The sequence below is a fragment of the Pseudorca crassidens genome, chromosome 9 (genome assembly GCF_039906515.1).
Source record: "Pseudorca crassidens isolate mPseCra1 chromosome 9, mPseCra1.hap1, whole genome shotgun sequence".
Classification (NCBI taxonomy): domain Eukaryota; kingdom Metazoa; phylum Chordata; class Mammalia; order Artiodactyla; family Delphinidae; genus Pseudorca; species Pseudorca crassidens.
In genome coordinates this window covers 62,844,705-62,872,219 of record NC_090304.1, presented here as the reverse complement: position 1 = coordinate 62,872,219, position 27,515 = coordinate 62,844,705, and the positions used below count along the sequence as shown (strand labels likewise).

At 37.1% G+C, this 27,515-nt stretch overlaps 1 protein-coding gene across 13 annotated transcripts in view; it reads left to right on the top strand.

Moving 5' to 3' along the window:
* Nucleotides 1-27,515, top strand: part of DLG2 (discs large MAGUK scaffold protein 2) — a 2,011,757-nt gene that overhangs the window by 579,606 nt on the left and 1,404,636 nt on the right. For 2 of the 13 annotated variants that reach the window (XM_067750584.1, XM_067750583.1), the window contains exon 1: nucleotides 25,497-25,824. The exons of the other annotated variants lie outside the window; for them this stretch is intronic. In XM_067750584.1, the coding sequence (XP_067606685.1) occupies nucleotides 25,783-25,824 (42 nt within the window). In that variant the 5' untranslated portion in view covers nucleotides 25,497-25,782. Of the gene's footprint in view, nucleotides 1-25,496; nucleotides 25,825-27,515 lie in introns of those variants that run through there. 13 annotated transcript variants of the gene reach the window in all.

Below are 27,515 nucleotides of genomic sequence, written 5' to 3'. Positions count from 1 at the left end.
TTTGTTTTTTTAGATGCCACATTTATATATATATATATATATATATATATATATATATAAATATATAATTCATGCTCATGTGTATATATACATATCACGTTTTCTTTATCCATTCATTCATTCATGGACATTTAGGTTGCTTTCATGTCTTGGCTATTGCAGATAATGCTGCAATGATCCATGTTCCTTCTTTTTCGCCCTATTTCTCCCATGCTCAAGAGAACATTCTCCCCATATCTTTCTATATGCACAAGCATTTCTTCCACATGTTGATCATGTTCTCCTTTTTCTGTGGCTCTTTTCTGGACCACTGAGTAATATCATCATCTCCCTGCTCTGAGCATCCATAGGTATATTATGTTTGCCTCTAATTTATACCATATTAGTATAGATTTTATAATCATTTATTCATTTATTTAACAAATATGGTACCAGGCACTGTGCTAAGTTCTAGGAATCTGTAGGTGAAAAAGACCCAAGCTGTGTACTCAATAATTCATAGTCTTCTTGGAGAAACTGACCAAAGGTAAGTAATTAGCAAAGTACTATAGATGCATATCCTTTCATCCAAGTAATTTATATGCTGTTAAATGGCAGGATCCCATTTTCTATTCCTCCTCTATAAACCTCCTTCCCTAGAACATCTAGTTGAGTATTAAGTAATTATTACACATTCGTTGCTTTGAATTCTTCTTTGTAGAGTTTTAATATTATAGAGCTTTATAGATCCCTGAGAGGGAATATTACCCAAAAGCAATCACCATTAAGATTCTGTATAAAGCCTCAAAGCTCATGGAACCCTAGGAATAGAAATAGACCCTTGATTCATTTAGAATCCATCATTTGCATCTGTGAAGCAAAAGTTTCTAAGCATTTAAGCAAAGTCAGGCTCTATATATAATCTTGTCTCTGGTGGAGAGGCTGTCTGACAAGCCAGGCTCAGAAGCAGGAGCCAATGTGATAAGTAGGTGCCTCTTACCTGTAGTTCGGGCTAAAAGTCAAGTATCAAAAGCATGCCTAAGGAGGGACTTCCCTGGTGGTGCAGTGGTTGGGAATCCGCCTGCCAATGCAGGGAACACGGGTTTGATCCCTGATCTGGGAAGATCTCACATGCCATGGAGCAACTAAGCCTGTGCGCCACAACTACCGAGCCTGCACTCTAGAGCCCGCACGCCACAACTACTGAAGCCTGCATGCTGTAGTGCCTGCGTGCCACAACTACTGAGCCTGTGTGCTGTAACTACTGAAGCCCGCCTTGAGAGGGCTAGAGCAGCTACTAGAGCCTGTGCCTTGGAGACCAGTGCTTGGAGCTTGGGTATGTGGTCAGTTATGAAGGACCATGCATGTTTTGGGGGAATTGTCAAGGTTTGAAGTGGACAAGCAGTATAAAAATCCTTTAGCTAAGAATACTGAGCCTCCAAAACCTAGATATTGGCCCCTGGAATTTTGTAGGCAAGGCAGGGCCCTTTAAAGACACTCAATTCAAATAGCTAGCCAGAGCTTGCAAAACACAACTCTCACTGGAGTTCACTCCATGTTGCATTACCCAAGTGTTTTATTGACATGGAATTCCTACTTCCTTTAAGACACATCTGTGTCTTTCTGGCTGCATACTGAGCTAACTTTGGGGGCTGGAAATAATGGTGATTGAAAGATCACAGCTTATTAGCTTAATGTTTGCTTAGCCTTTTGCTGGAGCCAAGCACAGACAACCCAGAGGCAAATTTGGAAGCCCTAAATTCCAAGAAAGAGTTTTTGACCAATGGAGCTAAATAAATGCTGTGGGTTCATACGGGATTCTACAGTCAGCAAGTGTTACATGATCACAGAGCTTGTTTTCCATGTCAATAATATAAGTATCTTCCTGGAGGGTGTGATTCAAGGACTCTCCAACTACTACTTCTCTCCAGAATTTGTTCCTATGGGCTCTTTGACTGATTAATGAACTTGGACTTGATAATGGAGAATTAAAACTCATTGAGATGGGGAAGAGGAGATGAATAAAAGGCCAGTGAAAAGGATGTGCAAAGGTCCAAAGCATAATTTTTCCAGAGAGCAGGCCTAATATTAATAACTACTAATGTATGTTGAGTACAGTCGATGCTTCAAACTCAATATTAAAAAATAACACATTTTAAAAATTCATTTTTTACAACACCCCAGTAAGGGTACTACTAGTATTCCAGCATCTACCAGGTAGCCACTGGGACTCAAGCACAAATTTGTCTCATTTTAAAGCCTAAACTCTGCTGCCTCCCTATGCACAAGCATGTTATCTGGGGTTCATGGGTCCACCTAGGAAATTAAGCATCAAAGTCTAGTAAGTATGGTTCTTCTTGCCGATATGTGGCTTTTCAGAAATGTACACAGAAGTCATACCATAACAATATAGGTCTTAATGGCTAATCTTTACATATTTTTCATAACTAATAATGTATATATTCAGAACACCGACTTTCTGCCAGTCCTGTTGCTACATGCAGGGTACTAAGACCCTTTTGTAATGTGAACAGACAGATATGTAAACAACTCAATGTAATGAAAGAATATAACTCCCTGGGAGTACAGAGGAGAGAGTGACCCATTTTGCCAGAGAGGGTGAGGAAAATTTCAAAGAGGAGGTGGCATTTGAGTTAGACTTCAGAGGAGTTGGCCTCTGCCTTCTAAGGCTGAAGAAATCAGCTTAGAATAAAAGTATGTGAGGTGGCCCTATACAAATTGCTGAAAGGTGGACTATAGAAATGCTTTTTTGTTTTATAAAGCACTACTTTATTTTTAAATATCACATATAATGTGGAGTAAATTATATAGAAATACTAATAAATGAGGTAAGAAAATGAATGCAATTTATAGTCATGAAGTTATAATTAGCAAGCATGTAACGATATGGCAAAATATACTGAGGATGTAGCCTACTGTTGAGATAATATAGTGTAGTGGTTAAGAGCACCGACTTTGGAGGTAGGAAGCCTAGGCTTGCATCCTGTCCTGTCTGAACCTGGGCAAGTCCTTAATCTTTCTGTCTTTGTGTTCTTCATCTATAAAATAGAAATCCTAATTCCATCTCTCCCTTAGAGTTGTGAGGGTAAAACTGGTTAATTCATATAAAGAGCTTAGGAGAGTACTTGCCACATGTTCAATCAACAGATATTGGCTGTTAATATATTTAAAAGAGGAAAATTAATATCTGCACTTTAGTATAAAGATACATGAAAAGTTCCCTTATTTTCTTGAGCCACTGGTTTGAAATGCAACTGATTTTAGACTTTGCCTTTCTGAACAGTATTGTCTTTTACATTTTCAGGGAAAAAAACAACCCTTGAAATTTTACTATTTTAGAATCATATACTTCTTATAATAGGATGTCACTTTAGGTGAGTTAAATAACCTATCTAGTCCTCATCTTCCTTATGTATTGGTTGGGAAAACTGTGTTGCAAAGTCCCTTTTAGGCTGAGTTATAACTGATTCTCTGAGTTATGTTTCCTCCTTTAGTACTGGTATGCAGTAACAAAGGACCAATGTTACTGTTCCTATTTTAGAAACAAAGAGCTAGAAACACAGAAAAGCCAAATTATGTCCTAGAAAGTTGAAAACAGAGGCAAGATTATGACATAGGTTTAGCTTGTGAGGTTGGTCAAGACTCATTTTGGTAGAGGGAAAAAGTCAATGGGCATTGGTGTCTAATCCACTTGTGTTTAAATTTGACCTGGGTTCATGCCTAAGCTGTTCTGGTTCCTACTGGCAGAACTGTGAATAATTTACATGTACTTAATGAGCTTCAGTCTCTTCCTCTGTAAAAACAAGGCTAACAATACCAATGTAAATCTTAGCCTAAATCCTCCCTAAGTGTGAGCTTCTTTCTTAGTTTTTCCATTTGGAATTTCCTCCCTCCTGAAAAGCTTGCTACTTGAGCTTTCTATACAAGCATCCACCTATGTTGCTTTTCAGGAACACTGTTCAGCTTTTTGCTCTGCTTGAGATTATTACCAGAGTCAGACCTCAAGTGAAGTGTCTGGGATTCTGAAATCATTTATCAGGCATAACAGGGAGAACCATATAGATAAATGGTATTAAGAGCTACCTGGGGTCCTCAACAACAGGCTGTTGCCTGGCTGTGTGTTTTCAGGTCTTCCTCACAGGCTCCTCTTCTCCTGGAAGCAGGTACTGCCTCCCATTCCCTGTTAAGGGTTCTCCTGCTGTGTTCCTTTTCAGAACCTCAGAATTAAATTTCAGATATTTCCAAAGTTTATTTCCACCAAGGTCAAATAGTGTCTTTTACCAACTGGCAAACCAAACTAATGGACGTAATGTGCCCATTTATAAGTTATTCTTCTATCAATATTTCTTAAATCTTTGGCATTCTGTGAGCTAGTAGAGTTCTGGCAGATGACCAAACAAATATAGAAGTAGCAAATGTTCACAAACTCTAGAAACAACCAAGCTCAATTTAGCAGCTTCATTTGTAGGGGGAGTAAGAGGTATTTGCATCAGTGATTCTTTTTGTCCACATGTATCGTAGTCTTGATTTCTGTTGGTAGTTTTGTCGAATCTGTTTTATGAAATTTAATATATGATAGTATTAGTTCTTCCAAGTGCTGCTCTATTTCCTAAAAAACCTTGAGAAGAACTGCCCTATTGCGTGAAGTCTAAAATCCTCTGCTTATTCCAATTTATTGAGAGGCTCTATAGTATTATGATTAAGAGTACAGATTCAGGGGCCCAGCTGTCAAAATTCCAGTCCTGCCACATGCCAACCATGTAATGTTGGGCCAGTTACTTATCCTACCTGGGACACAGTTTTCTCATCTGTGAAATAAGAATAAGATCAAGAGTTGTTGTAAGGATTACATGTATGAGTACTTGTGAAATATTTAGAACAGTGATTGGAACACAGTAAATACTCGAAGATGTTATTATTGAGCACTTGCTATGCACCAGGCATTAGGCAACTACTTCAACACAAAATGAGTAATTTCCTCCCTCAAGGAGCTTATAGCCTAGTACAAGGGTCAGCAAACTATGGTCCATAAACCAAATCCAACCTGTCACTTGTTTTTGTAAAGACAGTTTTATTGAAATACAGCCATGCTCATTCAGTTACGTATTTTCTGTGACTGTTGTCTAATTCAATAGCAGAATTGACTAGTTGCAACAGGGAACAATGTGGCCTGCAAAACCAAAAATATTTACTAACTGACCCTATATGGAAAAAGGTTACCAATCCTTGTGTAGAGGAGAACACAAACATATCAACTAATAAATTTTTATGCAGTGGGGCAGATAGGCTTAGCATAGTGCATAGCATATATTTCTCAATTGCCTTCCCTGTGCTTGATAATGTTCCGAGTGCTAGAGATACAGTAGTAACTAGGCCAAAAAAACCCCGAAAACAAACAAACAAAAACCTTCTCAATCCACATGGAGCTAGGAGTCTAGTGAGGAAATAGCTAATAAATGAGAGAAATGAGTAAAGCATCACAAAGGTCAAGTGGGAGCCCCAGTGCTTGGAGTAGTATCATACCAACGTCTGGTGGGATTACGGCTACCTGTAATCAGGCCCCACCCAAACCTGTTCTATCTTAATTCCTGTCCAAAACTTCTGCTCAATAAAGCCTATCCCTTCACCAAACCTAGTGTATGGTATGCTGCTAGCACAGGGCCTTGCCCAGAATAAGTGTTTAATGAAGATCTATTGAATGAGTAAAAGAATCATCATTCTTTGTCCTATTTACTTTGGCTGGACAATCTTCTCTACTTTCCTTGATTCCACTCATCTTCAATGCCCAGGTCTGAGTTTTTTCTTCTCTAAGATGCCTCCCCTGACTATTCTTCCTTGATTTCCTCATTTTTACAACTCATATTGCTGTTTCCTCAGGGAAGACACTGTGTTATGGCCCAGCTGGTGAAAGCATCTAGATAATAGAAAAAGTAGATATCAGTGTAGAGGTCCTAGGTGGGACTTGAGGTGGTTCTTTCAGGAAGGGTAGGATTAGAGTAGGTAGAGGATTGTAGATAAGAACTTTGTAGGACACTGGAGATTCACAATGGTCAAGACTGACATAGACTGTAACCCTCGTAGAAAGGAAAAGAGCAATAAAATCAAACAGAAAGGAAAGTGGGATAATAGTTCATACAGGATATATCTGAAGAGAGACAGATTGGAAGAGTGTGTTCATGGAAGAGGAAACTGGATATGCTAAGGCCTAGAGGTAAGAGAGAATTTGGTAGAGTTGAGGAACTTGAAGCACTTCAGTTGGCTGGAGCATAGCATTGAAGAAGGGCAGTGATGAGAAATAAGGCTGTATTAGAAAACAAGGGAGAGTCTTATAAGCTATGGAAATAGGAAACTATTGAAGGACTTTAAGAAAGGAGTGATATGATTAGTTCAGATAGTCTGCAGTGTGGAAAGTAAATTAGAATGGCGTATGATTAAAGGGAGAACGACTACCTCATGCCAGGTGCTCAATTTTTATTATCCCACTTTATATTCACAACTGCCCTTCAAATTAGGGATCATTATCTCCATTTTATTGATGAGGGAAATAAGATTCAGAGAGATTAAGCAAATTGTCCATGGTCACAAAGCTAAAATGTGGATGAGCTGAGATGAATAACCAACACTCTTTCTGGCTAATCCCCAATAAGGCATAGTAGGGAAGGAAAGAGAAGGAGTTGGCTAGATAAAAAAGGAGGGAAGTGTATTCTAGAAATAGACAGCTACACATGGAAAACTATAGCGTGACTGTGGCATTAGGTACTTAGCAGACAATATAGCTAGAAAAATATTGGGTTGGCCAGAAAGTTCATTCGGGCTTTTCCATAATATCTTATGGACCTTTTTGGCCAACCCAATAATGGTGGGTGGGGCGGATAAGTCAAGACCTAGAAAACATTTGGATTATGTATAACAGATGACAGGTAACTATAGAATTCCTCCAAACCCTCCTTCAAAAAATGGCATGCACAGATTTGTTTCTTTAAAGAGATAATTGTGGAGTCAATGTAAAGATATAGGGAATGGTATGAGGCTACAGCCAGGAAGATCAGTATGACATTATAATGGTTCAAGAAAGAATTATGACGATCTAAGTTAAGGTAGTAGCAGGAGAGATGGCGCGGGAGTGGGGGGTTTCATGACATCCAATCTACAAGGTGGAATGAATAAAGTGAGGAGATTAACCTCCTAGAACTAAAAGCACCTTAGGAGACTGGTAAGAAATAAAGCTGGAGAGGGTGAAAAGGCTCAGCTCATGGAGCGTGTTGGAGACTACTGACTTTAAAATTTAGAATAGGTTGTAAAGGCAAGTGGGAAAATTACCTTTAGGTCTGAATTGGTTTCAGGTTGTAGGGACAGAGTGTATAACTCTCAACGTGACCTTTCAGCTATGTGACTCTGGGACTGTTAATGTATAAACATAAAATCTTGTGTTTGATAAGGACCTTAAATGTTAGCTTGTCTATTTTTCATCTCCATTCCCCAATCCCCATTATTTATTTTACATCTAAGCAAATTGAAGATAGAGACGTAGCCACAAATCCCTGACTTTCTGACCAGTCCTTTTTACACCACACTGCAGCACTTAATTCTTGGTGAAATTTGGAATTAAATGAAGTTCTGGATTTACTCTTAAGAACCAAGAAATGGTCATGCTAATGAACCCTTTAGAGATGGTAATGTGCTTTACCTCTTAGACTCTAGAATTCTAGATATTTAATGCCTGATAAAAAGTACATTGGGGAAGAAGTAAACATAATTGTACTGCTACCCTGAGAGAAGAGTAAAAGCATTTAATTGTTAAATTGTTCATTCCAAAAAGACACATTAGAAGCTTTTTAAGGTTACCACCTATGGGTGAGGAATGCTTGAGAGAAAATTTATAATTATGAAGTTTCTTAAATTCACTTTAGTGATTGGCTTCCCAATAAGTGAAGCTCAGTCAAGCATTTTCAAGAGATAGAGCAGTAATACTTAACTCATAAAGTTTTAAACACAGGAAGCATAAAAGTGGATTTCTAGATATATTAATTTAGTGCCTATGTACATTTCAGAATGACCTGCCTATGTTTATGAATTTTTAAAATGAGTCACATATATTTTTGCATGTCCTTTATTGTCTTCGTTATACAAACTAAAAGAATTACACACGATTATAAATATATAATATATATACCTTTCAAAGCCATACTTCCACACATGCGGACCTATGCGTAGCTAAAAATCGAATACTGGTCAGTATTTATAACAGGGAAGAATAACAAGCAAATCAAACATTTGATTTCTATTTATTCTCCAGTCTTAATAATTAGGACCTTCCTTGCTTACAAACGTACACAAAGTGTTTACTATTTCATTTACTCCTCACAAAAGCACTGTAAAACACTATGATCCTGAACATAAACATGTGCTCTGAATTGTGAAGTTCAAACTTTTAATGCTGTGTGTTGTGAGTTTGAGATCATGCAAACTTCATTTCTCATATTTAAAGCAGAGATAATTCTTACCACATTAAGCTGTGGTAAGGATTAGAGATAATGCTTTAAAACCTCTCAGTATGGTTCCTAGCATATAGTGAGACCTTGTTAAGTGGTAACGGAGCCTTGCAGTGTACATAGAAGCATAGATTTCCAAGTGTCAGTTATTTTCTGATTGTGTGTGCAAGCTTTAACACAAATGTGCTTCTGGCAAAGACAAGCTGACCAGCGAGCCTATTCATGACCAGGCTGTCCTTCAGGACCCCCTGCCCAAACAGAACTGGAGAACCCATTGTCACCTGGTAGCGACCACCACAATACTCTCTGGAACACGGCAAGATAAAAATAGATTTGAAGTAAATAATTAAACACATAAGGAGGTAGAGGTAAAGCCCCAAAGTTACTAAACACATCCTTTTCTTTCAGTAATATGCAGTTGATCGCCCACCCCCGAACTTTCCTGAGAATTGATGTTTTATAGGCCTGGCTTTGGGGGCATATTTATAAGTATATTATATATATATATGTATATATATATATATACACACACACACACACACACACACACACACAGGCATATGGGCTCATAGGAAGGGTGTGTGTGTGTGTGTGTGTGTGTGTGTGTGTGTGTTAATGAATACAGATAAGGGAGCAAGAACAAAGAAAGTGACTCCACAAAGGAAGGAAGATGTCCATTTTGTTCACTGTATACCCAATACCTACTATAGTGTCTGGCACAAAGAGCACTTAGTAGGTGCTCTATAAATCTTTGTTAATGAATGCATACAGATTTATATCTGCATATGTGCATGAATATTTTAAATTAGCCTCCCTCTTACAGGAAGTCTATTTATCATTCGCGATTTTTGTCACTGTATAAGTTAGGAGGAACAGGAGATCTGTGTTATATCTATTTTCAAAAGATCCCTATATTACTTTTCTAGTAATGAGACTGAAATAGCCATATTTGCTCTGACTAGGGTTTGGAATCAGGCAACGCCCACAGACAGCCAAGAGATTTTTTAAATTAATCTTCTCATAATTAGGAGTTGTTAGAACATTGAAAAAGTAGTATGAAATCTAGCAGAGGTGAAGAATATTCTTAGCACTGTGCAGATGCTCCAAACTTTAAAAATGCATAAATATGAGTGACAGTTAAGCAGGTTGTAGTCTATTTGAGAGTCAACCACATATAATAATCAGAATACACTGTTGGAAGCATTTACTAAAAGATCTATTCATTATAACCCTCCTAAACATGACCTCTTGAGTAGCAGCTACAGAAACAAGAACAATAGCAGTGACAATTTATCAAATATGTACTACATATCAGGCATCTGCTAGGTATTTTTCATACCTTATTTCATTTAAATTTCACAGAAATCCTATGAAGTGGCTTTATTTTTTTTATTTTACACATGAGGACATTGAGGCTCAGAGAAATTATATAATCTACCAAGGTCATAGTACTTGTAACTGGTGGCTTCTGAGTCAATCACACACTCAGGGAACAAAAGTATATTTTGTACCTGCCAAGTTCCAGGCTTAGTTTATAGTAGTGGGCAAAAGAGAAATGGTCTTTACCATCATGGACCTTACAGATTTAAGTTGAGGTGTTTCTGGCTGCAAAATCCTTGAGTCTATATTACTCTGCCCTCAAACATGCTACTCTTTAGGAAAAAGCCATGTATTTATATAAGTTAGCCAGGTAGATTACAATACTTCCTATTTTCATTTGAAAACAGAACATTTGAGACCAGCAAATTGAAGAATTCTTACTTTCAGTTGACTCATTGTAGGCTTGCCCTTGCTTTCTTTGGTCATGTCTCCTGTCTGCTACGTTTTTCTGCATCCCTGCCATTAAGGTTCACCTGTGGATATACACAGTAGGTTGCAGAAAAGCAGGCAGACAGCAAATTGCTTTCAAAGAAAAGACACTGGAGAGAAAGTTATACTCTGAAATCTAGACTCAGGGTGACTTACTATGTAGCAGAGAGAGAGAAAGAGGGAAATGTAAACAGAATAGAACAGAAGTTAGCCTGCAATGGGAAGGTCTTCCAGCAGCGTGGGAGAAGTATTTGCCATGGCAACACTTGCATCATCCTGCAGGGGTGGCAGGAATGCCTCGAGGGGAAAAGAGGACACCTCTTAAAATCCCATCTCCCTTTTACTAAAGCTGGAAATCTCATCAAAGAAAACTGGATATAGTAGGTAAGAAAGTCCTCTCCCCCTAACTTGCTAGTTGATTTTATAACAGACTAAATTTTCCAATGACCTGTCCACTTTTCATCGTCACCTACCATTGTTCTAGGTCAAGTTACCTAACACCATTTGCCTGTTAACACCTTTGTCTAATGAACAATTTGCCTAGATTTAGGGTACCCATGTAATTTATTCTTCATATAAGGACATTTTTGAGCATAAAAAGAGGTGCTATTAATTATACTGGGACAAAGGGGACAAAACCCAGTGCTAGTCCTGGTAAATTGGGACAAATGGTCATCCTACACAAAACTAACCCCCATTTTCTGCAAATGTTTGTGGAAATAAATAAAGGCTGCCCAAATGAGAATAAGCAGAGAATATTTATTCAGTGCTTGCTATATAGCAAGAGAGTCAGTCACCATCATTGGGTTTGTTTAGCAGAAACTCAAAAGGAGTTTTTCATAGTGGAAAAAAAGTATGACTTCAGATCTGCTCTGATTGGAGCTTGTTGGCACGGGGAGACTCGAGATACAGGGCGTTCTATGCGATTAGGGTGAATATTTGGCTTTTTCTGGTCCAAGTTGGAAATAGAGGCAAAAATTAGGGAAGCTGTCAGTCCTTGATGAAATCCTGGCCATTTCGGGTCAGTTGATGCAGAGGTTGTGGCTCAAAGATCTATTGTCATATATAGTCATATATAGTCTGGCCATTGTCCATTTGTATATTCAGTATCTCATATTGAATTGCTAACTTATTTTAATATCTTTGAGGAGTTTTAAGGACAATTTATCAAGGTTGTCTAAGATCACTTCCAATATAATTTTGTATTTTTAATAATTATTTATTAAATTTGCATCATTTGCAGATAATTGCATCATTTTATATCTTGTGAGTCATTCTAACTTATCTCCCTTTAAACACTTAGAGGAAATTTTAGCCTGTTTGTCTACAAACCTACCATGCAACAATAATTTTGAGTATGTTTAATTTTATTTTGTGGGTGCTTTGAGAGATGCAAAAATGCACACATATACAAAGGGCTTGGATTTTACATAAATTGTTCATTAGCCAGATTTTCTTACATAACATGAAACATTGCCCTAATAACCTTGTTACTCTTATTTCCTGTCTACTCACACTTAGACACACCTGGTCCAAATTAGGAAGGATGGTTGGCAGTTTCGAGAATGAAGTAGCAGCTGTAGATGTGACCAGTTTTGATCTCTTCCATGTGCATTTTGCCAGAGGAAGAAGACTTAACACATTTATGAACTTTAAGTCTAATTAATTAGTAGTTTAAGTAAATTTGTGTGTCTTTACAAGACAAAATGTTGCCTTTCGGGGTCTGTTGGCTGAATTTGTATCTGGTGTGAAATGTAAGACTTCCAAAATCGAAGCAGTGTAATTTATTAGTGGTAGCTAGTGATCTATAATCAAGGTAAAACTCTTAGCAAAAGCAAGCCATATTTAGAATTGGTATGTAATAAAATGGTTAATTTATGACTTTCTTAATTATTTTCCCTGCTGTAGTCCCTTAGTGTTCTATGTCCATAAATCTGTATTTATAATCTTTATCATGAATAATAAATAATGGTTGATATTTGATTGATTAATGTTGGCTATCTATGAACCTTGTACTAGATACTGTGAACACAATAGCAGGATTAGGCAATATCACTATTCATAAGAAGGTCATGGGTTCTTGAGTGAGGTAAGCTTTTGATTTATAATGTTGTACAAGGAACTTAATTTTTCTGAGCCTCCATAACTGCTGGTGTAAAATAGTGATCATACTTCATAGAGCTGTTAGGAGCAACACACACTATTCGATGCTGCCTTTTCTTAAAACTAAGCACAGAGTTGAGACTCAGGAGACCTGGATTATAGTCAAGTTTTATGACTTTGGACAAGTAGTTTCCTTTCTCTGGATAGAGTTTTCTCATCTATAAAATGAAGGGATTCTACCAGGTACTTTCCAAGGCCCCTTCTACCTCTCAGTTTCTCTGTTTCCAAGAACACAAGACACTACAAAGACTGATCTATTATCAGTCAGTCACTGTACTTTTAAAACTAGTCTTATATTTCTAATAAGTGGTGATAATATTGATTTTTAATATTCTAACCTCACTTTTGTTTCCGTTGCTCTACTACATAAATGTCAAGTTTCTTCACTGAGTAAGTAAAATTGCTGTCTCTAACCTATTCTAGCCAAACCAATCTGCCTACCAACCCCTAAATAAATTACATGAACTGTCCATTTACCTCTCACTTTTGCTCAGTGTTCCCTTGGCCAGAAATGCTTTTCCTCATGCCTTTTCCTCCATCATTAGTTACTAAAATCCCAGTCATCCTCCAGAGCTAGCTGAAGTGTTAACACCTCTATATACTCTTCCTTTGGCCTCTCACTGTCAAGTAAGCACTCCTTCTCTGATTTACCACTTGACTCAATGTATCTCTCATAAGTACCTAGTGGAAAGTAACTTTTTGATACTGAACTGAACTTGGGTCCATTCACCATGCAGCAAAGCCAATTTAGTGACACTGGGCTGTGGTGAAGGAAAATACAGTGTTTATTGTAGGGCCCAGCAAGGAGAGCAGGCAACTCATGCTCAAAAGATCCGAACTCAAAGGCAATCTTGAGGTTAGCACTTCAGCGTACATGACTTTCTTCTGATTGGTAGGTGGTAGGGTAACAGGATAGAGTTTCAGGAATCTTAATCATTAACCTTCTGATTCCAGCCAGTCTGGGGTCTGTGCTCAGCATGTAGTCACCGTCTTCCACCTGGGTGGGGGGTCTTAGTTCCTGCCGAACAACTCTAAGATAAGTGTCAGATTGTTATGTATATTCCTTGAGGAGGAACTAGGACTCTGTTTTGTCACCCAACTATTTTTTGACTGCTTTTCCTTTGTTTCTGCATTCCCTCACTTCTTGAATTAGTAACTGCTTGAGTCTGTTCTTTGCAATTCAGGGAAAGCCTAGGAGACGAAAGCCTTTTCTACAAACAAGGAATTGGGGACACAGAGGGGCTTTTGTACCAGGGAGGCCCCCACAGGTTGCTCCTTGGTTTTAATTGAAGCTAGAAAGACTTTAGTTTGAATGTGATTAGTAAATTATTTTTTCCTGTATGACCTTGCAATTTGTTTAACCCCTAGGGGCCTCATTTTCTTTACCCACTAAATGGATATGTTGAAACTTATCTAATGGAGTTGTTTTGCAGACTTCATAAGTTAATGCATTGAAACACTAGAATGTAGTAAGTGCTCATTAAGTTGCTTGATCAAGATCTATCCCGCTCTTACTTTTTTCCTTATCAGTTATCTAGGTAGGTATTTTATTTTGTAATTAATTAAAAAAAGCTCTAGAAGACAAGGACTATATCTTATTCTTTATAACACAGCAACTTCTTACAGTCCCTTTATAACTAAGATGTACTTTTCCTCATATTTAGTTTTTAATCTTGAAAGTCATGCTCATTACAGAAAAATTAGGAAATTCAGATACTCAAAAGAGAGAGAATTATAACTACCATAATCCCATAATTTTAAGGTAACTACTGCCAGTATTTTGTTATTTAGACATTTTTCTATGTATCCATGTATATACATGTGTGTACATGTGTATGAAATATGTATATAGAATATATGTATAATGAGTTTTCCAAATAATGTAATTTATTAAACATATAATACTTATCTTCCTCATCAGATACACTCCATTATATTTTAAAATATTCATACTTTACATTGATCTATTTAACTAATGATGAAAATCCATGAGCTAAATCTTTGATTAATAATTTCTTTATCATAAGTTCCTGTAAGTGAAATTTTCAAGTAAAAAGATACATATATTTAAGGCTTTCATTCATATTATTCCCTCCCATGGACTTCTACCAGTTCCCACTGTATCCTATAATATCTAGTAGTGCTGAAAAATACTTTAAATTTATCAAAATACTTAATCCTCAAAATATTTGTAGTAGGAATTACTGTGACTACTTTACACATTTTAAAATGAGGCCAAATGAAAGGCTAAGGGAACTGTTCAGGGGCATATCTAATTAATGGAAGTAATGCCAGGAACCCCTATTTTGGGTTCTAAGCCCAGCAGTCTTTATCTCTACACAATAGATTTATTTATTCATCCACTTGTTTTCTTGTTTAATAATTATTTTGAGTGTCTAGCTAAGTGACAAGGATACCATGTTGAAGACAGTTCCTAACTTCATAGGGCTTAAAATCTGGCAAGGAAATCACACATTAACTGAATAAGGAGCTAGTTCTAAATTATGGTAAGGCTGCAAAAGTAAAGAAAAATGGAGTAAGCATATATAGCAAGTGGACAAAAGTCAGGGAAGAGTTGCTCTGAATATAGGCCATCTAAGCTGAGAGAGGATAGGTAAGTATGTTTCAGCTAGACACTGGGGTCATGTGGGTAGAAGTAGAAGGGAAAGCCTTCCAGACCAGTGTTTTTCAATCTCAACATTGTGGGAGGTTTAGCAGCATTGCTGACGTCTACCTATTAGATAGCAATAACTGCCCCCCCCCACTCAGTTATGATAACCAAATGTCCTTGGAGTGGGGGTAAAAATCATCTCTGATTGAGAACTGCTATTCTAAACATATGGAAAAGCAGTTATGAGGGAGGCATGCCATCTTCTAGGAATTGAAACAAGTTCATTGTGACTGGAGCATGGAATATGAAGTGGAAACTGGTTCCAAATCAAGTAAGGTTCATACCATACAGGACCTTGAAGATTTTGTTAATTATTCTGGACTATATTTAAACAACACTGGGAAGCCAGTAAAGCTTGTGTATAACAGAGAGTGGTATGATTCAGATTTATGTTTAGAAACATTCACTTTCAGAGTTCTAGGTCCAAAGTGGATTACAGGGGTCAAGAATATATGTGAGGGAAACATTTAGGAGACTCCTGAAGTAACCTATGTAAGAATATAGATTATTACTATGGGGATGAATAAAGCAGTATAGGTTCTAGAAATATTTAAGAGAATTAGTAGTACTCAAACATTGGCTGGCTGTTGCAAGGGTAGAAAAGAGATTGTCAAGGATGACTGCGGGATTTCTGACTTATGAAACTGGGTGGAGAGAAGTATCATTCAATATTAAAATAGAAAAAATGGAGGAGGATGAAATTTCAAGGAGAAATTCAAAGTTTAATTGTGACCATAATGAGTTCAAGGTGCAAATAACATTCAACTACTCAACAGGCAGTTGGATAAATGGATCTGGAGCTCAGAGAAGAGATGTGCATTAGAAAAATGTTTGGAAGTTATTGTTACAGGAGTGGTAATAAATGTCACGGAAATGAAAAAGGAAACCTAGGAAAAAGGTGTAGAATGAAAAAACAGGAGGACCTAGATCTGAATCAGGCATATAAAAGTATGATACTAAGTGAAGAGCCAGTAAAGAGACTGAAAATTTGAAATGAGAAGACAAAGTGAGGACATAAGCCAAGGGGTCAGAGTTGTTTCAAGAAGAGAGAGAGCTCAACTGTTTGGAATCAGCTAAGAAGTCTGGTAGGGTGAATTAGAGAATTGATATTGGATGAGTGATATATTGGTTATGATGTCTGTTTTCATGGAGTGGTGAGAGCATAAGCCAGTATATTAAGGAGTCAGAGTTGGTGTGGAAAACAATGAAAGGGACAGAAAATGTGGTGCTGGCTTTCCTAAACAGGTTGTGTACAAAGGAAAGAGACAAGACAGTAGCTTGATATGAAATTGTGATTAGGAGAAGAAGCTACTGTTTTGAAAAGCTACTGTTTTGAAAAGATAAACAAAATAGACAAATTTTTATTTATTTATTTATTTAAAGTTTTTAATTTAAAAAAATCTATTTATTTTTGGCTGCATTGGGTCTTCGTTACTGTGCGTGGGCTTTCTCTAGTTGCAGCAAATGGGGGCTACTCTTCATTGCAGTGCACGGGCTTCTCATTGCGCTGGCTTCTCTTGTTGTGGACCACGGCCTCTAGGTGCACAGGCTTCAGTAGTTGTGGCATGCAGGAGCAGTAGTTGTGCCTCGTGGGCTCTAGAGCTCAGGCTCAGTAGTTGTGGCACACAGGCTTAGTTGCTCCGTGGTATGTGGGATCTTCCCAGACCAGGGATCGAACCCGTGTCCCCTGCATTGGCAGGCAGATTCTTAACCACTGCACCACCAGGGATATCCCCAAAGTTTTAGATGAAGTAATTAATAAAAAAGATTCAAATAATTAAAATCAAAAATGAAATGAGAGTCTTTACAACTGATACCACAGAAATACAAAGGATCATGAGACTCTTGTGAAGAACTATGCACAAGCAAATTGGATAAACTAGAGGAAATGGATAAATTCCTAGAAACATACAACCTACCAAGACTGAATCATAAAGAAATAGAAAATCTGAACAGACCAATAACAAGACAAGGAAACTGAAACAGTAATCAGAAATCTGCCAACAAACTAAAGTTGAGTAACAGGTAGCATAACTGGGGAATTATACCAAATGCTGAAAGAAGAATCAATATCAGTTCTTCTCAACTCTTCCAAAAAATTGAAGAGGACTTCCATACCAATTTTATAAGGCCAGTATTACCCTGATACCAAAGCCAGACAAGAACACTATCAGAAAAGAAAATTATAGGCCAATATCCTTGATGAATACAGATGCAAAAATCATCACAAAATGCTAGCAAACTGAATTCAACAGCACATTAAAAGGTCATGCACCATAATCAAGTGGGACTTATCCTCAGGAATCAAGGATGGCTCAGCAGACACAAATCAATAATTGTGATACATCACACTAATTGAATGAAAGAAAAATTTTATTATCATCTCAACAGGTGCATAGAAAGCACTGACAAAATTCAATATCCCATCATGACAAAAACTCTCAACTAATTAGAAATAGAGGGAATGTGACTCAACATAATAAAGGCCAGATAGGAAAAGCCCACAACTAACATATTCAATGGCAAAAAGCTGAAAGCATTTCCTCTAAAATCAGGTACAAGACAAGCATTCCTACTCTTGCTATTTCTAATCAGTATAGTGCTGGAAGACCTAACCCAAGCAATTAGGTAAGAAAAAAAAAAAAAATTAAATCAGGAAGGAAGTGGTAAAATTCCCTCTATTTGCAGATGGCATGATATTATATATAAGAAATCCTAAAGACCCCACCAAAAAACTGTTAGATCTAATCAATAAATTTAGTAAAGTTGCAGGACACAAAATCAACATAGAGAAATCAGTAGCATTTCTCCACACTAACAGCAAAATATCTGAAAAAGAAACTTATAAATCAATCCTATTTAAATAGCATCAAAAACAATAAAATGCTTAGGAATAAATCTAACCAAGGAGGTGAATGATCTCTACACTAAAAACTATAAAACTTAAATGAATAACTCAATAGCAAAAGGATAAATAACTGGATTAAAATGAGCAAAGGACCTAAAATAGAAATTTTTCCAAAGAAGACTTACAAATGGCCAGCAGTATATGAAAAAGTGCTCACTAATCATTAGGGAAATGCAAATCAAAACCACAATGAAATAATCACCTCATACCTGTTAGGACAGTTATTATCAAAAAGTCAAAAGACAATTTTTAGTGAGGGTGTGGAGAAAGGGGAAAACTTGTACACGGTTGATGAGATTGTGAATTAGTACAGCCATTAAGGAAAACAGTATAGAGGTTCCTCAAAAAATTAAAAATGCAAGCACTGTATGATTCAGTAATTTCACTTCTGTGTGTATATTCAAAAGAAATGAAATCAATATTTTGAATAGATATGTGTGCTCCCATGTTCATTGCAGCATTATTCACAGTAGCCACAATATAGAAGCAACCTATCAACCGTTGTCAACATTGTTTTACTCGGAACTTTACCAAGAGTTTTCAACAGTCCACAATGTTATGTCACTGATAACAGTAATGCTTGAGATGTTTGAGTAAGCAGTTCAGTATGCCCATGTTTGTCTATATATGTGGGTGCAAGCCCCTGACCATTTAACTAGGCTATTGGTGGCGTTTTCCCTGAGCATTTCCACTTTTAAAAAATTTTAAACTATTTTGAAAAAATTTTTCAACTATTTTACTTATTTCTTCTTTGTCTTGTATTATGTTGAATTTTATATCCTCTGTAAATACAGGCTATATTACTTATTTTTTATCATGATAGTGAGACATTAAAAATATTTGTATATAAATGGAGTGTTATTTCTGAAATGATTCAGAATCACTATGCAGGCACTGGGATCTTGAGAAATTTGCTCTGGACATTAGAATTGGAAGGTCTGGTGTTGGAATTCTACCTCTTAGCTTCTGTATAAATCTGAACAATTCATTTAGTCACTGCTGTTTTTCCTCACTGAATGCAAGGAGTGATGACAATATCTCCAAGGCTGAAGTGAGGACCAAGAATCAAATGGGGGGCTTCCCTGGTGGGGCAGTGGTTGAGAGTCCGCCTGCCGATGCAGGGCACACGGGTTTGTGCCCTGGTCCGGGAAGATCCCACATGCCGCAGAGCGGCTGGGCCCGTGAGCCATGGCCGCTGAGCCTGCGTGTCCGGAGCCTGTGCTCCGCAACGGGAGAGGCCACAACAGTAAGAGGCCCACGTACCGCAAAAAAAAAAAAAAAAGAAAAAAAAAAAAGAATCAAATGGGATTTATTTCTACTTTCTGACTGAGGCAAGAGTACCCCTAAGCATATACAGTAGTATGTGTGTCAGAGCATTGTCAAAGCCATGGGATAAACATTTCACAACCTTCTTGGCTTATTAAATCTAATGGTCAGTAAGTAATATAAAACATTACTTCATAATAAATACAAAGATACTGTTGGGTTGAATTGAACATTTATATGAATTTTTAAGATAACTAATGAGAGGTTAGAGACATTCTATTTTGTTCCTATACCTCCAGGGGTAATAAATGCATTCTCTTCTGCCTTTAGGGACACTTTGGTGGAAAATCCCGAGAAGTTCTGAAGTGCTTTATAATCTGTAAATCAGTTATTATTATCTCAGAAGAACTCCAAGAAAGAGGCAAGAAATGCCAATCATACTAAATCAATTCAGGGTTCTAATGAGATAAGCAAACTTCCTGAAAATTCTATTTAACGCTGATTGGAAATCCCAGGGAAGTCCTAGAAGGTCTACAAAACCATGAAGGAAATTTTCTAGGTAGAGGTTAGTCAAGGGGAATGGTATCATCTTTTTTTTTTCTTCTTACCTCTGTCATTTCAGTCTTCTTTACACTAAAATCTACCACTGATTAAGTTTATTATGTATCAGGTACTAGGCTAAGCAGTTTGCACACCTTATTTATTTTAGTCTTTACAACATCCCTGTAAAGTAGGCTTGTTATCTTTATTTTCCAGAGGAATACTCTGGCAGAGAGAGGTTATGTAATTTGCCCAAGGTCACTCAGCTGGTAAGTGATAGAAAAGGAATTTAAACCCAAGTTGTGGGGTTTTATTGTTGTTGTTTGCTTGTTTGTTTGCTTTTTACTCCAAGGTCTAAGAGCTGTTAGAGTTTCTAAAGGGGAAAGAATTCTAAGTTCTAAGGTGTTGTAGGGCCTTCTTACTCAACTGGCATTCATCTCGGAACCCTGAGCCTCCACTCTAGAATTATCTCATTTGCAGAGAATAGTCATTCTCTCTTTATTTCCTATACTCTCTCCCCTCCAGCACTAATTTCTCCACCTGTACTCCTATGTTTGTGGGAGCCTTAACTGTCAGTTTTCTTCTCTTCCTGTTTAGAGCAGGAAGCTCTCAAACCTTAGCTTACGTGAAAATACCCGGAAGGCTTGTTAACACAGATTCCTGAGCCACATACCTAGTTTCTGATTTGGTAGGTCTGGGGTATGATGTGAGAATTTTAATTGCTAACAAATTCCCAGCTTATGCTGATGCTGCTAGCCCCAAAACCACACTTTAAGAACCACTTCCCAAGACTCTAGAGCAGGGATTGGCAAACCACAAGCTAAGAAATGTTCTTACATTTTTAAATGGTTGAAAATAATCCAAAGAAGAATAATATTTCGTGACATGAGAACATTATATGAAATTCAAGTGTTAATCTTAATAATAAAGTTTTATTGGGACACATTATGTAAAATCTATCACTGCTTTCTCACTACAGCATCAAAGTTGAGTAGTTGTAATAGAGTTGAGTACTTGTGACCGTGATCTTATGGCTTGCAAGCCTAAAATATTTAACTATCTGTGCCTTTACAGAATCAGTAATTCTCAAGCTTAGCTCCACATTGGAATCACCTGAGGGGCTTTATAAAATACTGATTGATGTCTGGGTTCCACCCCCAGAGATTCTGATTTAACTGGTTTGGAGTACAACCTAGTGGATCCTTAAATTTTAAACACACATATCTGTCTTGTCTAAATAAAACAAAGCAAAAAGCAAGCAAAACTACCAAAGTTACTCTGCCTGAAAGGACTAGATTTTCCAGTCTTATTTTGTAGATAAGGAAAATGTCCAGAGAAATGAATTATTTGTCTATATCAATAGACACTGTTGCTGTTATCATATAATTAATAAATTATACTTTCCTATTGCTTTAATATTTTCAAAAAAAATTTTACAGAAACTAGGTTATATTCTAAAAAATATTACATGCTTGTCTTAGTCCATTTGGCCTGCTATGGCAGAATGCTATAGACTGGTGGCTTATAAACAGTGAAAATTTATTTCTTACAATTCTAGAGTCTGTAAGTCCAAGATCAAGGTGCCAGCCAATTTGGTGTCTGATGCGAGTCAGCTTCCTGGTTCATAGATGGCCTTTTCTCTGTGTCCTCACGTAGTGGAAGGGGTATTGGAACTTTATGGGGTTTCTTTTGTAAAGATACCATTCCTATTCATGAGAACCTAATCACCTCTCAAAGGCCTCACCTCCAACTACCACTATATTGAGGATTAGGTTTCAACATATGGATTTTGGAAGAACACAAATATTCAGTCTATGTCAATGTTCATTGTAAAAAAAAAATGGTACAAGCTAAATATATGTGGAGGTCAGGTTCTAAATGCAGTGCATAAGGTAAAAATTGCCTAGTGTCAGGTTTATTTGATAGCCAGTTTTTCAGTTAAGAACTAAATAAAGTAGTTGACTTACGTTTGAGGGCCGTGATTTAAGAAAAATATATTGCATGCACTAGAATTACATGCATTCCAGGGAGATGTCCACACTACACGGGGCACTCAGGAACTCAGATCAACTCAGAAATTGGTACATTCCTATCCCTCATGTCATGATCATCCCCTGAACTCTGCTAAATTAATGCCAGAATGGGCAAGTCCCCTTACATGTCCTAATATTTCCTCCTTTTCATTGTTTTTATTTCTCTCATTTACTAGAGAGGATAGTTGTATATATAGTTCATTGTGAGTGAGGCCTCTGTAGTATATGGAAGGGTATAAAATGAAAAATGAAAGGTAATGTCTTACTCCTCACCTAAGCCAAGTCCCAATCCCCAATGATCAACATTGTCAAAATTTTACACACACACACACACACACACACACACACACACACACACACACACACACCCCTACCACAATTGTATATGAATATACACACAAGTATAGGCTTATACCATACATACTCTTTAGCAATCTTATTTGTACATTTAACATTATAACTTGGACATCTTCCAGTAGAAGAATATGTACACGTGCCTTATATTTTTCTAATAATTGCGTAGTATTCTGTGGTAAAGATAAACTTAAATCTTACAACTATGTCTTGCACTGTGAATATAATATATATGTATGTATATATGTGTGTCTATGTGTCTATATCTATATGAGATTAATTCCTGGAAGTTAAGGTTGAATCATTACATCAGAGAGATGTAATGTGCCTTTTAAAATATTTGATACATTTCCCTCCAAAAAGTTTTCTCATGCATCCCCATTAGTACTTGATATATCAATTTTAAAAACCTTTTCTAATTTGTATGCTTTTCCTTAAATATGAATAAGGTGGAGCATTTTTAATATGTCTTGTGGTCTTTTTGTGAATTGCCACTTTATGTTCTTTGCCTATTTTTTCATTCAATTTTATATTTTTTCATAGTGATTTATAAAAATTCTTTGTATTTTAAGAAAAACTTCCATTGAATGTGTTGCAACTGTTTTGTCAGTTTGTCTTTGTATATAATTTAGCCAAACAGAAGTTTTATATATTTATATACTCACATTTGTTTATCTTTTTTATATGACTTCAGGCTTCTCCATCCTATATTATACAAAATCTAAACCCAAGCAAATCTATGTTTTCTTCTAATATATTTATGGTTTCAATTTTTATACTTAAGTCTTTGATCGATCTAGACTATTTTGATGACAGGATTCCTCTTTAATCTTCTCAATGACACTATGAGTTAAGTATTATTTCCATTTTATAAATCTCCACTTTACCAATGGTAAAAGAAAGGATCTGACATGGAAGTAATTTTCTAGGACTATTTGCTTTGAGTATTGGAGCCTAGATTTACTATGTTGCCTCCAAAAGTATGTAGCCAGTTATAATTTCCTTTTACAATAGCAAATATTGTTCTTTTAGCAGATACTGTGCCCTGTTGAAGGCTCTTCCTACAAATAGGGAATACTTTTTAGTGGAACATTGTCATTGTGGTTAACGCCTCATTTCCTGCATCTATAAATTGAGGATAATAAATCAGCTGTCCTAGTACACATAAGAAAATTAGGTGATAAATCTACAGGTAGAGCATGTCTGTATTGGGATGCTGTGGGATGGGTAAATGTTTGTGGAAGTTTTAAGCAGGTCCCTAAGTGTAAGAGCCTTTCTTTGGAATGTGCACACATTACCACTGTATCTGAAGTCAGATCAGAAGTCCTCACTCATTGTCTTGTCAGGGGAACTACATGTGCTTTTTCACCTGTAACTTCATTTTTGTTTAACTCTTGCCTGTGGACTGTTCTGAGATTTAGAACATTTTTTAGCTCTGTCTCTCTTGGGCCATCCAAATACCCTAGGGTGTATTAAGATAATCATAAAAAAGATACACAATTGCTTTTTTCCACTCTTCCTAATGGAAAAAAAAATTAACAATACCTATTCACAGATTGAAAGTTTGGTTTTTAAAAATCCTCTGAACCTCCAAAGGAGAAAGTCATTTTAGAATTCTCCTATGTTTTCCATGGTCTTGAGTTTCTATGTTTGGGTTTGTTTATTGGGAAGAGCTGCAGGAAATGTGACCTGCTATGACTTCAGGAGAGGAAAGTGTTATTGACAGAAATGCTTGGTTCTGCATTTAAAGCCATTATTAATAAAAGTTGTGGAATGATGAGAGTTGGGCATCCATGCCAATTTTTTAATGCCCTGGAAATCACTGGCTGTGTTGCAAGTGCTTAAAATTTGTAATTACCTAGACTCATATGACAGACGGAACTGGAAATCAAATTAAGTGGCTGCCTTCTCTTACGATGCTAAATAATCTCTAGCTTAAGACAAGATTGCCTTTTTCCTTCCTAAAAAAAGGCACAAACAATGACAGCCCAAAATAGCTATTTAGTCAGAACTGACGACACTTTCTGAATGCTTGTCATTAAGAGAGAAATAAAAAATCCTGCTTTTCTTTTTCCTTTAATTTCTCTCCCTTAAATACCTTGCTTTCTCCTGAAGCTGCCCAGGAGAAATGCCCAGTGGCTCTGACAGTGCCTCAGCACCACTACAGGCTCCAGAGGGGAGGTGGCTTATGCAAAACATATTAAAGAAAAATCCTAAAAGTCACTGCAGCTTTTTCTAGTGAGTTATGCTGATCTTCCCTGTTGCTGTAAGCTGATGGGGAACGTCATGGCAAAGACAAACCACTCTTTTTCCTCCTCCTATTTTTGCTGCAGTGAGAACTGTTCATTTCTGCTTACATTTCGCCAGATAGCTTTAGAATTCTAGCTGAGCATTAGGGCTTCCTAAGCCTGGAAATAAGAGTTTAGAACCTTACATTGTACTTTGTCCTTTTGACTCAGTAAAAACTGAGTTAATTTGCAGCATCCGGTGCCTGAGAGGAATGACAACAGACAGTAGAATCTGACGATGTTTTTGAGTTAAGTATTTTTCTTCCCCCCTTATGGATTCATGGGGGCAGAAGCTTTTATTTTTCTCTCTGGTTCTCTCCCTTACAGAACCAGCTGAACATATTACATTCAGCAGCAGTAGCTACTGAATCTTTAGTTATGTTATATCCTGGAATCTTCTGTCTTCGTTCCAATCCCATCTTCTTCTATCGATTGTCATTTATCAACAAACGTTAGTTTTGGAAAATTGGATGCATTTGTTAGTGAGCTTCGCAACTTTAGATATCCCTGGAAGATGTAACAGAAATTAAAGGACAGGGAAGTGAGAGAAGGTGGTACTTCTCAGCCATGTAACTGCAGATCACCCCAGGGGAACCCAGCTTACATTTTAGGGGACTTTATGAGACAGTGATCCTTTGGTCTTTGTCCTATTCCATACAGAAAAGCAGAATGAGATGTGTTTGCAGTGATTGGTAGTATTTGCCAAACAGGGTGCTGCATCATAATAGCCTGGAATATAGAGCAGAGCTCATATTAAACCTCCAAAGGGAAAAGGGTTTCCTCTTCATTTACAGTCTGCTCGATGCAATCCCTTTGTAAAGTATCTAATAGGATAACACCAGAGCTCTCCAGAAATATAAGTAACTCATTGGTTAAATTTCAATTCTTCACCTTTCCCCCCCCTCCTTCCTGGTGAGCTCATCCCCCCTCCCGTTTTTTTTTTTTTTTTTTTTTTAACCCAGTGATTTAAAATGCTAGAAGGAAAGGCAACTGAAGTCCTAACTTTCAGCTGCTGAATTCTCGGCTAATTGAAATTACTGGGCACGATGCTATATATAGCCAATGAAGAGATTTTGAGCCCTCACTCAGTGCCTTCAAGACATGTCGTTTTGTAGTCAGAGAAAACAGAGATCAATGCATTTTCAAACTGACAGAGGGAACGGATGCTCCTTAGTAGCACATGCCCAGGATCGTGTGTGTGGGGCTTGCGCTGTGCTGAGAAGCTGAATACCGGTCCATATGCTCCTTATTTACTGCAATGTTCTTTGCATGTTACTGTGCACTCCGGACTAACGTGAAGGTAAGAGGAGGCGAGTCGGCAACTGGGCACAATATACATGTTAAATCAGCTGCAGAAAATGTCTACCTTGTGTAGCTTCAGGACTTTTCAGATTGCTGGCTGAGCAGGCAGATTATTACAGGTGGTTGCAAGGGCTTTGTTTTATTGTTGCCGTGCAGCCTCGCTGGTGGAACATGTTGAAACGCTGCTGTGAAGTGACCTTCAGGTTTAACTGTTTGCAATTCAGGTTCACGCTCACACTTGGGGGGTGGAGTGGGGGGGGAGGAAAAGATGAAAATTATTTAGGTAGGCCAGAACCAAGAAATCAGAGAAGGTAAAAGCCATGGAGTGTGCTTCAGATTAGGATTTAAAGTCTTTCTTTTAAAAAGTGCCGTGAGCTGCCTGTGTTCATGCAGCTTAATTGTTTAAGAGCTGGGGATTAAATTTAGTGGCTGTAATGGCATTAGGATGTGATCTGTGGGATACCTGACCATTCTGTTCATATAAACAAATTATTATCATTGGAAGTTGGTGATATTGATCGTACAAATTCTCAGCGCTGAGTATGCTGGTTGCTCAGGCTGAGTGGGCACCACTGCCCTGGCGCCTGTCACCCCATTGACATTCACTTGCTGTAGCTAATGATTATCCGAAGTTGAGCTTAAGTTTGGGAGATTCACCCCTTGTCTGGAAGGACGTTGTTATTACTGGAGAGGTTTTCTGACACTGTGTTCATTGAGAACTGAGCCAGCCAGACAGGCCAGCTGTGGAATTCCAGGTGTACAATTTAAGTGAATGATATACTCTGTTAGCAGTTTGAACTTGTATTTCTTACTGAAGAAAGACCAAAAGGAAAGTGATTGCCTTTCAGAAAAAATGTAAAAAAGGCAATTAAGACTTCATACCTAAAATAGAAATCTCAAAAAAAAAAGTCAATGTAAAGTGTTTTCCCCTTTTATTTTACTGTGGGAGTATTTTAATGTGTTTGGGCACTAAAGTTTCATTTTCTGTGTTTACAAGTTTTATTAAAGAACTCCCTGCTGCTCACTGTCTTGTAAGCCTTTTTTGTTCTCTATTTGAATTTCAAACAGGTAGTATTTATGTTTTGATGACCAGTTCTTTTACAACTACAGCCTGGAAGCATTCTGTGGATCATTTTGCAGAGTTCTACAGAATTTACTTTCTACTACTTTTAAGATTAACTTCAACAGTCAATTTTTTCCATGCCTATGATGGATATAGTAAACAACATGAAAAGAAATATTTAAAAAGCTAGAGTGTGCCCAGATATCAACTTGGATTCCTCCATCACCACCTTCTGTTCCAAACTATTGGTATGGCATACATTGTTTTGTAAACTCAATGAATTGTAAATGTTTTCTCTCCTCATCTTTTTTGAAGGAGAAACATGCTTTTTTTTTTCAGATAAATCTCCATAAATAATTTAGATTAAGAGATAATGATTGTTTTGATATTTCATTGTTATATTTCAGAAGTACAAGAAAACGTGAGTCCAAAGTTCCTTTGATATGGGTTTTGGGAAATCCCTTTTTTTTTTTTTACTATTAACTACTATCAGTGGTCTTTGTGGGCTTAGCTTTAAATTTTTCTCATTTAAGTTCATAAGCAAGAGAATGAAAAGAGTTTTACCAAATATATCTTAATTCAGATGACTTTTGGATAATAAATTCTTAGTACTTTGGCAAATCTGT